The sequence below is a fragment of the Larimichthys crocea genome, chromosome III (genome assembly GCF_000972845.2).
Source record: "Larimichthys crocea isolate SSNF chromosome III, L_crocea_2.0, whole genome shotgun sequence".
Classification (NCBI taxonomy): domain Eukaryota; kingdom Metazoa; phylum Chordata; class Actinopteri; family Sciaenidae; genus Larimichthys; species Larimichthys crocea.
The window spans coordinates 30,589,631-30,605,133 of NC_040013.1; the positions used below are offsets into that span (position 1 = coordinate 30,589,631).

General features: G+C 41.1%; 2 protein-coding genes across 3 annotated transcripts; both read left to right on the forward strand.

The window, feature by feature from the left end:
- Positions 1 to 166: 166 nt before the first annotated feature.
- Positions 167 to 5,524, forward strand: qng1 (Q-nucleotide N-glycosylase 1). 2 transcript variants are annotated; one of them, XM_019259902.2, is made up of 7 exons: positions 167 to 295; positions 1,098 to 1,303; positions 2,064 to 2,211; positions 3,265 to 3,377; positions 3,847 to 3,990; positions 4,651 to 4,846; positions 4,958 to 5,524. In XM_019259902.2, exons 2-7 carry the CDS (start codon positions 1,115 to 1,117, stop codon positions 5,185 to 5,187), a joined length of 1,020 nt encoding a protein of 339 aa, XP_019115447.2. In that variant the 5' UTR covers positions 167 to 295; positions 1,098 to 1,114; the 3' UTR covers positions 5,188 to 5,524. The 2 variants fall into 2 exon arrangements, with proteins under 2 accessions (XP_019115447.2, XP_027134266.1); XM_027278465.1 differs by lacking the exon at positions 167 to 295 and adding an exon at positions 890 to 996.
- A 462-nt stretch (positions 5,525 to 5,986) lies between these two features.
- LOC104920337 (kinesin-like protein KIF27) lies at positions 5,987 to 15,108 on the forward strand. The gene is made up of 15 exons (XM_019259876.2): positions 5,987 to 6,516; positions 6,651 to 6,851; positions 7,640 to 8,646; positions 8,751 to 8,894; positions 9,024 to 9,200; positions 9,379 to 9,581; positions 10,297 to 10,391; positions 10,511 to 10,648; positions 11,082 to 11,287; positions 11,569 to 11,628; positions 11,712 to 11,882; positions 12,031 to 12,222; positions 12,346 to 12,573; positions 13,092 to 13,290; positions 13,418 to 15,108. Exons 1-15 carry the CDS (start codon positions 6,219 to 6,221, stop codon positions 14,011 to 14,013), a joined length of 3,915 nt encoding a protein of 1,304 aa, XP_019115421.2. The 5' UTR covers positions 5,987 to 6,218; the 3' UTR covers positions 14,014 to 15,108.
- The last annotated feature ends 395 nt before the right edge of the window (positions 15,109 to 15,503 follow it).

The window sequence follows — 15,503 nt, forward strand, 5'->3', positions numbered from 1 at the left end:
TAAACATTGGGTAGTAAATAGATGCATTTCATGGCCCACACCTCTAAAATCATAGCCCAGAACATATACAGTGTCATTTTTAATAATTTAAATATTAATATTTTAATAATACACGGTCGGTCATTATTTTTGCATACTCATAACAGAACGGACTTTGTGTTCCCGCTCCTGATTGGTTTACCGACCTGTGACGAGTACACAACGGAGAATCTGATTGGTCAAAAGCTGGAAACCAGGTAGTAGAAGGAAACAACACACCACGAGTTTGTAGTAGACTTTCCCTGCATTAATCCGGGTAAGTTAGGTATATAATAGACGAATATAGTATTATTATTGTCAATTTATATATATTTTTGTATCATATTTATATTTGCATTGTTGATTCACGGTGTGAAAGCTCAGTAGTGTCCGTGTTAGCTGTGGCTAACCTGTCAGTGCACCACTCTACCTGCACTTTGCTCGTGTAGGTTTTCAATTAAACGTAATGACGTCACAAACCTGGTCTACTCCCTGACAATACAGCTCTTTGCTGTTTTCGTGTTTTTTTTTTGAACATATTATTTCAGAGTGGGAAGTAAATCATGTGACTCACCACAGAAAGAGCAGTGAAAAAAATGAATTTCATGTTTGTGCGTCACAGTGTCCTATTATGAGTCTGATCATTAATACACAGCATTGGACACTTCAGATGGGTGGAAAAGATGAGCCTGCTTTTAGAGGTTTTAGTAACAGGGCTGGTCGAATGCTTCTGTGTGCAGGCTGACTGTACATCTAGATATACAGTACCTACATGAGTTAGGTTGGTTATCTCTCATCTCTCTCATCTTCATTATGTGTTTTGATTGTGACTTATCTCATAAAGCAGGGAGACAATCTTTAAAATGGCACTTCCCCAGCGATGTATGCAGGATATTGGTGTTTCAGCATGTAAAGGGCAATGACATTCACATGTGCACCCTGCACCCACCAATGTACGCTTTTAGAAGCTCCGCTGAGGTCTGTAATGTGTCTAATTACAACATGAATCTCCTTGGATTCATCTAAGGACTACTGGGGAGTATATTCATATTTATACATATGCTCATGTGTCCCATCAGGTGTCAAGCTTCTCATCATGGGCTCCCCTATGTTCCCTCGTGAGTCTGGGCAGTTCATAGCAGAGCAGAGTCGGGATGTGTTTGTAGAGGAGGAAGGAGTGCAGAATGTGGCAGAGATGCTCTACAACCTCCGGCACAGTGACGATCTGACCGCCAGTGGCTGGAAGAAGGAAAATCCATTGGCTCCAGCGCCCACGTCTGACCAGGGGAGTGCATCAACAGCTGGGGCCACCCAGAGAAATATACTTTTTTTTATAAATATACATGAGAAGTGAATCACGTGGTACATAGGAAATTGTGTTCAGTGGAAACAGAAATAATGATGAGTGACAGGTGATTCTATGCAACAGCTTATGAAAAGGCACCTCATAGATTCCAGTAAGATATGTGATTGAATTACAGGAGGGCCCAAAATATATATCATATCTTCAACATGATAATAATATGGACAGATGGATTAAGATCGGTTGTTGTCTACTGTAGTCTGAATTTCTACATGCTTTTTTAAATTAAATTTATATGATTATGTGATATGATGCAGTACTATAATTATAGGTATCTAAAATCAGTTCCATGTTGAAAGGAAGCATTCTGTATAGACTTTTACTTTTGATAGTTTTGGTACATTTTGTTGGTATTGTGTATTTTTACTTTAGTAAATTAGGAATCATGACTTTTAAGTGTAAAGGAGTATTTCTTTTTACAGATTAAAAGTTAATTATTACTGGCTAAGATGTTTACTTGGCTATCAGAAAATTAATTATTCAAGACGGCAGCCGGTGAATTGAATGTCTGTTTTTTTTACCTTGACCATTATCTATGTCCGATGGTGGAACATTGAAAAATATCTCCACAAAATGTGAAACATTAGTAATTACCTGCTTGCTCACTGCTCAATTGAAGCATTTTGTTAGACCCCTCATCTCTTTTCCTGCTCTCTTGATAATTTGTTATTCAACATTGCAGGCCTTGAACTGGGTATTTGTGGTCGACACTATGAATTTCTCCTTTTGGCCTGAGACAGAAATACAACAGTGTGAGGTGACCTATAAAGGGACGACGTACACAGGTTACATGACGCTGTGCGCTGCCATTACCAGGGCCATGGAGGAAGGTGAGAGCCCGTATAGGAGCAATTAAATAATGTGTTGACATCATTTTAGTTTATTGGGTTAAAGGGCTGTCACAACATCATGTTAATTAGATTAAAAATAATGTTTTGTTTAATCTTACATTGATTTTACTTGAATACAATTGAGCTCCTTTCTTGGGTGAAATGAGGTGATGCAAGGTGAGATAAAAAAAGAAAAAAAAATCTTTTTCAAGGCTGTCCTGGCCAAAACAGGCGGCAGCACAAACGCAGAACAAGTCAATTAAAACAGATGCAAAACAAACAGACAGTATTAAAACACCTTTATGTTAGTAACTTCATCTCTGGAAGAAAAGTCGTATATTCAAGCCATTTTTGATGTCTCTTCTTCTTCCTGTTTTCTGTGCACTTTTGTTGTGCACTGCCATTACCAATTATTGTGTATGCGCCCTTTACTTGAACTCGGACTGCTGGGAAATTGCTTGTAGCTCTGCATGCACCTCTGAATCACTCATAATTAGCATGAATGACTCCGGATATGAATCAATTATGTCTCATATGGAATAGTGCTCTCAGTGTGTGGTCGCGGTGGCCTTTATAATTACAAGAGATTCTCTCAGAAAAGCACAGGTAGCATTGTGCCAGAGTGTGAATCTCAGGAGTTGACAGCATGAGATAAAATAAAAAATTATGTCTTTTGAGCCTCTTGAGAGAAATGGCTACCGTGGAGTTATATTGCTGTTATTATAGCACACTACATACAGCTTCAGAAGTAACCTTGAGTTTCTGCTTTTCTCTGCAGTAGTTCCTGTCGTCTACAATAAATTCTTTGAGCTGTTTCTCTTCTCCTCACTCCACAGGTGGTGGTGGAATGTAACTAAATATATATACTCAAGTACTGTACTTAAGTTCAAATTTGTGGTACTTGTAATTAATTAATCCATTTTAATTTCCATTTTATGCATGAATACATTATGCTCCACTATATTTATCTGACAGATTTTAAGAAGAATGTAGACTATAGTATTTTTACTTTTACTTCCTTTAAAGTAAAAGATCCGAATACTTCTTCCACAGGTGTACCCATCACTGATCCTAAGTACTTCTCTAAAATTAGTGTGGAGGAGTTGGCACACGTCCTACGATCAGACAATGAAACACCCATGCCCATGCTTCAGGAGCGCCACCAGGTCCTAACATTCTCATGTTAATGTTCCTTATCTGTGGTACAAACGCACAAGTTGCTTTATGGATTTTACATTTCTATCACGACTGATGCATTTGTGCGTTGTGTTTTGAACTTTCTGTTTAAAACTTTACTTTGAATGAAAAGCTGAATCTACACAGCCTTCATAGCATTTGTGAAACACAGAATGCATCATCTTATCTCTTATCTATAGTTTGTGAACAAAGAAGGTACAACTACTGTGACCTTGCTATATATTTTTTTTCAATTCCTTGACTAATTACATTTTATTCTTTTTTTTCTTACCAAAGAGAAAAATCAGTTTTAAAGCTCATATAATTTTTATGTCTACATTATTAGCTGAACTGTATTCCCTTTATGATAAGTGGAAATTGGACATATGCAGCTCTTAACCGCCTACTCATTATAAAAGTTAAATTTAAACATATCACACATTGAATCTTTCTAACAAGGTGCTGACTGAAGGCGGCCGCATACTGCTGGAACACGGCGGAAGCTTCCGGAGTTTTATCAGCCAAGCTGGGAACGACGCCCGGAAGATGGTGGAACTCATCGTGGAGAAGATCCCTTCCTACAGGGACGAAGCCACATACGAGGTTAGAGTTATAGAGGACTGTGGAATATTTCATGTTTGCCAAAGAATTTTTTTTTCAAAGCATCCTTGAAATGTTATATTTTTACCTCTTGTCAAATGAATGGTTTAATTTATTTATTTTGTCAAAAAAGAAGAGTTGTTTTGGTTTCAGACATAGAATGATTAAAACATTTACTACATCTCAAGTACTAAAATAATCCTGACTAGATGTCCATTTACCAAAACATGAAATTATAACTTCCACAACAATTGGGGAAAAAATAGCTTTTGACATCTTTATTTTATTAATGTTACAGAATTTATGGTATGTACAATGAGTGCACTGTACTGTAATTTTGTAGACACAAATCACCGTCTTATAAAAATATAGATTTGAAAGCATTGATGTAGGTTATCTTATAAATGTATTTATTTGGAGAACTTGATAGATAAATTGTGATGTGAGAGTTCCATCTTCTGGCCAGAGACAATGTCGCAAGATTTCTAACGCAGTCTTCATATTATACAGTCAGTGAAGGAGCAAATTATAATCTTTGCACATGCAGTATTGCCATTATATTTTCTTGCAATAATCTGTCTAGTAATAAGTAACAATGGCTTATGGACAAATAAACAGACGATCAAACAGCACAGAGCGGAGATGCCCCCTTGTGTGTTTCAGGGGAAGAGAATCTCGTTCTATAAGCGGGCTCAGATCCTTGTGGCAGATTTCTGGGGGGTCATGGAGGCCAGAGGAGAGGGAGACATCATCGACATGGACTGGCTCACCATGTTTGCAGACTACAGGGTCCCTCAGGCTCTCGTCTACCTCGGAGCACTACGATACTCTGATGCACTGATGCAGGCACTGAAAAACGGTGAGACAGAGTGTGCGTGTGTTTTTCTGGTTGTAAAGAAATGAAACATTTGAAAATTGCAAGATATAATCAAGCTGTGTGTGCACTGTGCGTTTTATCTATTTGTCTCAGGAGAGCTGCTGAGTTCAGGGGACAGAAGAGAGGTCGAGATCCGAGGTTGTTCAATTTGGTCTGTGGAGCTGATCAAAGATCGCCTTTTCAAGCTGGTGCAGGAGAGAGACGGACAGACGTGCAACGTCAACTCTGCAATCATTGACTTCTACCTGTGGCCTTATGCCAAGAAACACCACAAAGAGATGGCCCACATTCCTATACACCACACACGCTGTATTTACTACTGACAAGGTGGCTGGCAGCATTACATACAGTAGGCTGCACTTCTCAGTGTGCATTGGCACCGGTGCCTTTCCCTGGGATAAAGCCAAGCATGTCTCTGTGCCAGATATATGTACAAATGGGCTTCTCACTTGTTGTAATGGAACAACAGGTGCTTAGCTTGTTTGTGTGAATAGACACTGTTGGCCATTTACAGTCAATTGAAATATTTACTGTTCATGTGGAACATATTCTGAAAACCTTCTCGCTGTCATGGAGAGTAAGAGATCATATACTGTATGTGAACATACAATGGACACATGCCTGCTGTAATTCGAAAACGACACTGATTAAACTGTGAAAATAAACTATTTTGAAAAGATATAATGTTTGACTACTTTCACTACTATATTAAATGGTTGGACAATCAAATTTCTCTAATCTGTAATAGTGTTTAATTGTAAAGGCTCAAATTATGTGTGGGCATCGAGCATCCTGCTAGAGGCAATACAATGCAATATATGTATTTTTGTAAATTAAAAAACAAACAAACATTGCAGCCCCCCAAAAAATTCAAATACATACACATTTATAAAATAATTATATATAACAGAGAAAAACAAAGCCCTAGAATGAGAAAGAAAAATGAGAAAGAAAAAATATAGAAACTATAAAAAGAGCAAAATAAAGTTTGAGTTTAAAAATTTCAAGGCAAAGTATTAGTGCAATTAGTACATCTGTTGTTTTATAACGCTAGATGATCTACAGATGGCGCTGTTGCCTTCACGTACCAGTCGCTCCGTCCTCCGTGACGACTCTTGATCTGCTGCCGCTCTCCTCGGCTGTTCTCTGGGCACCGCGGCGGCGGTTTCCCGGGCAACCGAGTACCGACAACAAACGCGACCAAGTCAACAACACAACATATGGAGACAACAACAACGCTCAGACGGTTTATTTAGGTGATATAGAGACAACTGGCTCGTGTTTATTTAGTTTAAGAGCTCACATGTGAGGGATGAAAGTAACTCCGTTAAGTTTGCGCTAGTGATTCTTCATCATGAGCGAGGTGTGTGTCCGGGTGGCGGTCCGTATCCGTCCCCTGCTCCCTAAAGAAGTCCTCCACAACCACCAGGTGTGTGTCCGGGTGGTGCCGGACACAGCACAGGTGATGCTCGGCTCAGACCGACTCTTTAACTTCGACCACGCGTTTGGACCGACAGCCAGCCAGGATGAGGTGTACGAGTCCTGCGTGCAGCCCCTGGTGGAGTCCCTGATCGACGGCTACAATGCCACCGTCTTCTGCTACGGTCAGACGGGGTCAGGGAAGACATACACACTCGGAGGAGGCAAGCTGGGTAAGTTGCACTGACCATCTCAAGCTTTCCTGACCAGTAATCTGTGTTACCACATTGATGCACAAGGGATTTGACAATGTTTGCTTTATAACTTTATAACTTTATGTCTCTTCCTTCCAAAAAATCTCTCTCAGACGAAGAGGGAGGACTTATTGACCGAGTGGCCCAGGATGTGTTCTTGTTGCTGGGGGAGAAGAGGAAGATCAGTGATGGTGTGGAGGTCACGGTGCGGGTCTCGTATATGGAGCTGTACAGGGAGGAACTGCGGGACCTGTTGGAGCTGCACACCATTCACAAAGAGCTTCATATCAGGGAGGATGAGAGAGGAAACACAGGTGATTAAAAGTCTTTGTGACTGCCTACATTCACAGGTACTCCTTTCTTCATCAGTGATGCAGCGTAACCCAGCGAATCAGTTATATCCTTTTATAAATTACCCCCGATGAGTATCACAATTTGTACTTCACTATAAGCAGTACAAATAAACACTTCGATACAAACAAACAAGAAATTATACGGTAGAATTAGAGACAGCATCTACAGCTTATATATTTCTGAACAGTACAGCTCACTTAGCACTCACGCAATTATAAATGTTGTAGTCCGTGTAACCCCACAGCAAGTCAGTTATTCACACAATGTGTCGGATCATGACTGTAAGTCCGCCAAACCCTTCATCACAGTGGTTGCCATTCTAGTACTGTACAAATCTTACATGACTCGTACATTTGGACCCATACGTCCATAAGTATCATTAAAAAACAACTTTGTGCCATCCAGCCAGTGTTGGAGGTTTGCAATCAACCCACTTCAACAATATGTTTTTCCTTTCACAGAAAGTAAGAATACAAAGAACCACAAAGACAGTTTGGAAATTGAGTTGATACAGCAGAGGTCAACGCATTGTGCCTTAAGTTTCTAGTGTTACATTTTAAACAGTGTCACTTCATTAATGGCTGCATGTTTTAAACTCCATGCTCCACTTTGTAATACAGGCTTTCTGATTTTTAGCCTTCAAACTCAGGAGATAACACTGTTGACACCACCGGAGATAATATGTAATCAGTTGACATCACAGGCATCAAAGAGTTTCATTAAAAAGTGTCTCTGTTTGTGTTTTCAGTGGTGGTGGGAGCCAAAGAGATGGTTGTCAACTCAGCAGAGGAGCTGCTAAGTGTTCTAGAGACGGGCAACGCGGTACGCCACACTGGAACCACGGGAATGAATGAGCACTCCAGTCGCTCTCATGCCATTCTCACCCTTCAGCTCATCCAGTGTTGCCACAACAACAATTCCTCCTTAAAATCCGCCCGCTCTTCCAAACTCTGTCTGGTTGACCTAGCAGGTTCGGAGCGTGCTGGAAAAACTGGAAACACGGGGATTCGGCTCAAAGAGTCTGTTCATATCAACACAGGCCTGCTCGCACTGGGCAATGTCATCCGGGCCCTGTCTGACCCCGGTCGCAATCGCCGCGGTAACAGCTGCAACACTGCACACATACCGTACCGTGATGCCAAGATAACCCGTCTCCTTCGTGATTCATTGGGAGGGACCGCGCATACACTGATGGTGGCATGCGTAAGCCCGTCACATCACAGTGTAGCTGAAACTCTGAGTGTCCTGCAGTTTGCATCCAAGGCCCGTCACATTCGTAACCGTCCTGGGGCTATATCCACTCACACAGAGGTTAAATCATGCCCTACAACCTGGGACCCTGGTGAGGCCCGACTGGGTGAACTTGAGTATGAAGTGCAGACACTAAGAGAGTTATTAAAGGAGAAGGAGAGAGAGGTGGCGATGGAAAGGGAGAAAGCAGGTGTAAGTCTTGGAGAGGGGGATAGCTTCAAACAGCCCAGTCAGACAACAATGTCTGATCCAGATAAGAAGGTGAACAAAAAAGAAATATCACAGTACCGCCTCCTGGCACAGGAAGCTGCAGCACTGCTATCAGACATCCCTTGCCCCAGTCCAAGTCATTCTTTCAGGCAGAGGTTGCAGGATTGGCAGGAGAGACTGACAGCAGCCAATCACTCACATGAAGCTGATGATGAGGACTGTTCAAATGGAGTTGGAGACCAACCCCACCATGCTACCACATTAAAGCTCAGAGAAGAGCTCAACAAATGCAAGGTAATGATAACATGTGGAAAATTATCACCAAATCTCCATGTTCCATCACATTCAGAAGAATAATACAGAGAATAGATATATCTATTTGGCTTTCTATCTCTCAGGAAGCTCTCGCTATAGAGGAACAACTATCGGAGCAGAAGGATGCTGAGCTGAGACAAGTCCAAAAAGAACTGGAGACACTTCTTCAAGAGTGCAAAACCCACATTCAGGCCTTAAAGGAAGAAAAGGAACATAGTCGTATACAGGTGTGAAGAAGAAACACTGACAGTATTGTTGGTTATGCGCAAATGAAAGTGTCCTGGAGTTTAATAAAGCTTTGCCCGTTATCGCTTTAAATGTTTGTCTATGTGCACATTTGTATGTTATGTTTTCAGACTGAACAACTTGTGGACCAGCAGATCCTCATCAATCGCCTTCGCAGCAACCTCATGACCTCTAGGGGTGCAACCTCAAGGACCACAGAGGAAGCAGGAGCTTCTGGGAGCTCAGGCAAGAGACCCCACAGTGTCCCTCTGATGAGACACAGCTGTGGACACGGGCCTCCCAGGAGGGTAGGTAGCGGCCCCTTTTTATTCTATGCATGTGTGTGTGTGTTCAATTTGTTTGTGTTTTTATCAGTTGTACCTGCACTTTGTCATAAGTACTAAACAATGCTAAATGCATTCATATGTGCAGGCACACCCCTGTTCATGGCTGTGCATCTTTCTGTCCAAACTCACGTGTTTGTAGATTCACTCCAGTCCTCCAGCCTATTCACTGGAGAGAGTGATGGCAGCCTTTAAGATGCGCGGTCATCTCCTGCTGGCTGAGATCGAGGAAAAGGATGAAGTGTACTGTCCGTTCATAAAGCAACAGGCAGAGAGTAAAGACAGGGATCAAGAGAAGGAGGGAGACGAGGAGGAAGACAGCCTTGAGGAAAGAACGGGATTTAGGTGAGAGCTTGTGTAATAGCCTACTGGTTCTTTCTTTGTCAAGCCAAAAGTGATTCACTGCATTAGAGGCAATTTCAGCAAGTAGTTTCTCTTGAAAACAAAAGCGATGCACAGCAGTGGGTTTGTCAGTAGCAATCCATTGACACACTCCAACTGTTTGGTCAGGGGAAACTGCATTTTGTCCATGTGGACGTCTCACCAACTGCACAAATCCCTGAATGCTTTTCACTTTCACCTTTTTTTTTCCCAATGCGTAAAAAGCAAAAATACTGTTTAAATTGCTGTAATTTTGATAATGATAATAATGGTTCCATCTTCAGTCCCTAATTTTAGTCCTGTATTTAATTGCAGTGCATGTCAGTAGCAATATCTGTACCCTTGTGCATGTCAAACAGGTCAGAATTAACTTCCCACATCCTGCCAATTTATGCAACACATTGCAGGGAACACACTGCTTTTAGAGCAGTTTAGAGCAGCTGATTGTTGGCCATTAATAATACCAGGTCAAAACATATGCTGATCATGTGTAACAGTTTTTCCCTTTTTAATGTCAGAGCGTACTGCAGGTGTGCCGTGCACCATGGAAAAACACTTAAACTAAGCTTCACACACACCACACACTTTAATTCAGAAACTCTAGTTCTCTTACAGCAGAGTTAAAAAAAATTATTTATTTAAATTCTTTGCCTACTCACATATTTTAACGTTACTCCAGGCGTTCTCTAAATCGAACATGGACCAGCCAGCAGAAGAAATCATCTCCGAAAGGGAAAAACTCTGGACTAGACCAAACATCTAACAGAAATCCAGGTATACTTTTGTCTTTCTGTATTGATAGGAGCATGATTGTCATTCATGAGTGACGTTCCAGGGAGTAATTTTATATCCAACAAGTTCTCTTCATATTGTCGGTTGCTATTTCTACTCAGGGACCAAAGAAAACAACGCCAGCCAAAGCCAGATGAGGATGGCGAGACTCAGAGCCAGTGTTACTCAGAGAAGGATCCGAGATCTGTCAATCAACATGCGCATGAAAGAGGAGCTCATTAAAGAGCTTGACAAAACTGGTGTGTTTGTATAATTATATACTCAAGTATTCCTGTCTGTTAGTTTGTAGTTTGACAACCTGTTAATCTGGCATCACATGATTATTATTTTTTTTTTTTTACACAAAATAGTTCAGTCTGGTAATTGTTTTTTTTCTGTCTAAAGTCGCTGTGTTTTGAATTCGATTTGCCTAATCTGCTACCCCAGTAAAATATGTTTATGTCTGGAGCCAGGGTATGTGTAAAGTTGGTATACGGTGACAAGTCAATAGAAAATTATGGCCTGAGAGGCAAAAAAAACAAACATGATTGGTTACATGGTGGATGGTGTGTGCAGAAGAACATGTGTACTGAAGCTCCAGGCAACAACCAGTGAATCATGACTCATAATAGTTTCAAAGCTTTAAACTTTGACCAACATTTGACTCTCTGAACATGTGTTTTTGTCTGACAGACAAGGAGACCAGAGTAGTGGACAGACATGGCAGGCAGAGTGTTGAAGCCAATGTGTTGGCAAGACTTTCCAAGCAGAGCCAGCAGGTCCAAGCGGAGGTGTACCACAGCCTGCAGCACATGAGATTGCAGAGAGCACAGCTGCAGACCAGCCTGAGGCAGCAGAGAGAGACCAGTGACAACAACAAAGAACTTGACCAAATTGAGGTTAGTTGTACAGATTTAAAAAATGAACTCAGTAACATCAAACGCTGTATGTGTGTATTAAACTTTAGTCTTGTGTAAAAGTGTATCTATGCTCTGTTTGGTTTGTTGTTAAAAGTAACTTCTATTGATAAGACCAAGATACAAATCACCCACACAACATCTCAGATGTGTTGACTTGAGTTGAGTCCGACTCTTTGGGAAATACCAAACTACAAAAATGTTAGCAGCAGCAATCATCACTTACTCCTTTGAGTAAATATGATTTGTGTTTCTGTTTCTAGGAGCAAAGGGCAGGAGATTTGACTGTGTACAGACACAATCCTCTGGAACAGTCAAAGGAGGTAAAACATTGTTGTTAAAAAAATATAATTCTATATATATAAAATTCTTTTTCCCTCCTCACACTCTTCTCTTCTACTTGTAGCTGCATGACAGTAGTTGGCTGGAGGACGAGGAGGAGCGGGTGCTCCAGAAGAGAGCAGAGCTGAAGGAGCTGGAGGAGGAGCTGAGGAGAAGAGAGGAGGTGCTCCTGCGCAGGGAGGCCTGTCTGCAACAGAAAAACAAACTGGAGATCAAAATGCTACGTGCCAGTCAGGTCAGCCTGCGTATGTGTAAACATACACATGTGGCGGAGTCCCTGTGGTGTTTTTATTATGATGTTGCAAATATTGTGTAATACCGGCATTAATGAATAGGTGCAATGTGTATTATTGAAGATGGAATCTGAAAGTTCTTTCGTTCAGGCTCTGAATCAGGACCTGCTCAATGTGTCCGTGCGTTTGGACACTCTGGAGGAGCAGCTGCAGAGCAGCAGCAGTGTGAGGCAGACTGGAGGAGTCACCATCGAGGAACTGGAGAAGGAGAGAGACGCACTTAAAAAGAGGAGAGACACTATGGACGCCCAGCTGAAGGACAACACTGTCCTCACTGTGGAGGTCAGAAAAAAGGGTGCATGTGTGTGTGACTCACGCTGTGCTGTAGTTAGACCTTTTTGTATTGTTCATCGGTGTGCATCTTGTTTCTTTTGTGCTATTTGACTTGTGTGTGTCTTCACGCAGGACGAGCATTACCTGCTCCAGCTGGAGGAAGCTATTGAAGCTCTGGATGCAGCTCTGGAGTTTAAAAACCGCTCCATCCAGGACAAGCAGAAGAAGTTATTAATCACAGACTCATATTCACGTCAGTCACAAAGCACTGAACCCGCCCAACTCTATGAAGTCATCAGAAAGCTGAAGGAGCTCTCACCACCTGAGGCTTCAGAGCTACTCATCAAATATTTCAACAAGGTACAATAAAATGTGCATATGTAACAAAGCCTACACGCTCTCCATTTTAGTTTCATCACCACTGCCTGAATGTTTGCCTCACTTGTTTTGCTCTTTGTCTATTTCTGTCCCAGCTGGAGATCTTTGTTCTCTCTTCCTCTGTTGTTTACCTTCCCTTCTACCTTTTGTTGCTTCTGTGAGTCACACATGCAGCAGCACTATTTCTGTGATGCTAATTAAATTAAACCTCCTCCCTCTGTCTGCTCCCATAATGCTCCCTGCGGCGTCCTCTATCTTTCCAGCTGATATGTCTTAATACCATTATAAACTACATCAACTTCTTGCCAGGAGGTTTGCTTGCACCATGTTGTGCTATTACACCATAATTAACTCCCTCCCACCTGTTTTGCTCTGTCCTCCATTTTCTTCTGCAGGTGTGAGAGTAAACAAAGGTACAAGGTTCAGCCAATATCTTTGTAATTATGCTGCATAATAATATGTTTCTCTGGCTCTCTTTACAACTTCATCAACCCGTGCAGGTTGTTTGTCTTCGTGAGGCAGAGCACTATTTGCGTTTGCGCTGCGAAGAGCTGGAGCTTCATGCTGGAGAGCAAGAGGTGGTGCTGAGGGAGCTGGAAGTTGCCATGCAGCGCCTGGCCCTGGATGCAGATCGCAGGCTCACCGAGCAGCACCGGGATCACCAGAACAACATCCAGCTGCTTCTGCAGAAGCTTAAAGGTCAGCCTGGAAAAACAAAACAGTCTAAATGTGATCTAAATGTTGTTCTCCTCACAATATTTGTAAAGAAATTTATTCATAAATGTGTCTGTTTTATTTACTTTTGTCTTACCTTGTGTGTTTATAGAGGGCGGTTCAGGAGAAGCACAGCAGGCTATCCAAGACAGACTGCAGCATCTGGAGAAAGAGCTGTTTTTCTACAAAAGCTCAAGCCGACAGCTTAAAAAAAAACTCAAAGAGTGTCTGAGTGACCCCTTTGATCAGCCTTCACGCACACAGAAGAACAGACAGACACACAGTATGCAGATACCCACGAGTGAAAATGAACCCCAGGCACACACTGAAGAGGTACAGACAGGGACACATGTTGCAACAACGTACACAAAGATACACGCTGAGCAGACACACAATTCTCATGTGAGACACCAAACCCTATTTCCCTCCTCTTCCTCTGACCTCCAAACACGTAAAAAGACGGAAATGACTGACTACAACCAGAGACAAACACAGTCCCACGGTGGGCATGAAAGAGGGGCTGGTCACTCTGGGGAGAATTTAGAGATGACACCAGTTCGTTTGTGTCGCAGAGAGCTGAGACAGATCTTTGCACCTGACCTGCAGGTCTGTGATTCTGCCACAAGGAGGCGCCAGTCTGTTGTGGATACCAGCACAGAGTCAATACTGGAGGACTCCATAGAAGTGTCCAGAAACAGTGACAGATGATAAAAAATTTACTTTATTCATAAGTTTTATATAGATCATAATACCTATGGGTCACTTGGCGGCGGCAGTGTGTGTAGCAGATTCTAGTTAGGCGCAAGTAAACTAAAGAAAACGTGTAACAGATGACAAAAACTCGCTTGTTGTCAAAATACTGGTCTTTATTTAAAGCATTGTCCATATTCACAACATACTTAAGAATGTGTGTTAAGTTAAAGAGTCCCGTTATGTTAAACATGTCCATACTGTCTGTTGATGTAATACCGCAGAACAGTGAAACCACTAAAAGTGAGGACTGTGAAAGTGAGTTTAGGACCGTGTGTCCTTCAGAAAGACTGACGTGGTTGTTGAAATGTCTTCAGCCTTTTGTCTTCCTGTTTATTAGTCTTCCTTGGTAAGCACAGATTTCTCAGACCCTTGCTGTGCTGAATGTTGTGCCATTTTGGCCATTCAATAAGAAAAGAAAGGCCAGGGTTGTCATGACAACTGATAAATGACACATGCAGAGAGAAATGTCCAATAACTTGGCAGTGTTTTATTTTGTTTTTTTTTGCAACACTCCATGTTTTCTTCCACTAAATTATTGGGGACCTTACATTCAAGCTTTTGTCCTGGATAAAAACTTTAAAACAGGAAATATTTCTGACATTAATACATTATATAAACAATTTCCAACCATACGTATGTTTTTTGAGAAGCGTGTATTTAATAAGAAAAGTAGCACTTTTCTGATATTTCAGAATATTTCTTATAATTATCACAACACTGCACTAAAAAAATTGTCCTTTTACAAACACTATTAGTTTAATACAAAAGATAGAGAAAATATAAAACCATCTGTTGTTAAATGTATTCAAATATTGCCTTGTGAAGAAAAACCTTTCACCTTCAATTTTCAGCACTGTTCTGCACTTAAAATGGTCAGTAGATACGTATGTTTTTTACACTTGAATAGTAATATATAAAGCTTGGTAATGTTTTTTATACATTTGATTTTTTATGTAATTTCTTTATATCTGTGTGTTGGTATGTTTGACTAGTTGTATGTTGATTGCTGTGTAAATTATTTTTATATGTGTGACCATTATTACTGTCAAATGTATTAAACTATTAAACTAAAATGCATATCTCACTGTTTTACTGTGTGTTAGTATGGGTAGATTAACTGGAGCCATGTTTGTTTTTTGGCACACATTTCTTAAAGCTGTAATGAATATGTATATGTGTCATATTTTTATTATGTTCACTCATCCATCCATTATCTATAGCCGCTTCTCCTCATCAGGGTCACAGTGGGGCTGGAGCCTATCCCAGCTGACTTTGGGCGAGAAGTCATATTAATACATATTTAAACAATAGATTATACTGTGACATTTAATGGTGACTAAATTACACTGTTCCCCATAAAGTTGGAATAATTTTGTTTTCAGGCACATTTCTCTTTTTATTCCTATTTACACACATCAGGTTAATCGTGTGTTACATTTTCACTG

Bases quoted from the DNA above. Each gene is read 5' to 3' on its own strand.
- qng1 (XM_019259902.2), top strand. From the start codon at position 1,115: ATGGGCTCCCCTATGTTCCCTCGTGAGTCTGGGCAGTTCATAGCAGAG. The intron at 2,212-3,264 runs GTGAGAGCCCGT...CTTCTTCCACAG, and splicing joins TACCAGGGCCATGGAGGAAG to GTGTACCCATCACTGATCCT. The intron at 4,847-4,957 runs GTGAGACAGAGT...TATTTGTCTCAG, and splicing joins GATGCAGGCACTGAAAAACG to GAGAGCTGCTGAGTTCAGGG.
- LOC104920337 (XM_019259876.2), top strand. From the start codon at position 6,219: ATGAGCGAGGTGTGTGTCCGGGTGGCGGTCCGTATCCGTCCCCTGCTC. The intron at 6,517-6,650 runs GTAAGTTGCACT...AATCTCTCTCAG, and splicing joins ACTCGGAGGAGGCAAGCTGG to ACGAAGAGGGAGGACTTATT. The intron at 11,629-11,711 runs GTAAAACATTGT...TTCTACTTGTAG, and splicing joins CTCTGGAACAGTCAAAGGAG to CTGCATGACAGTAGTTGGCT.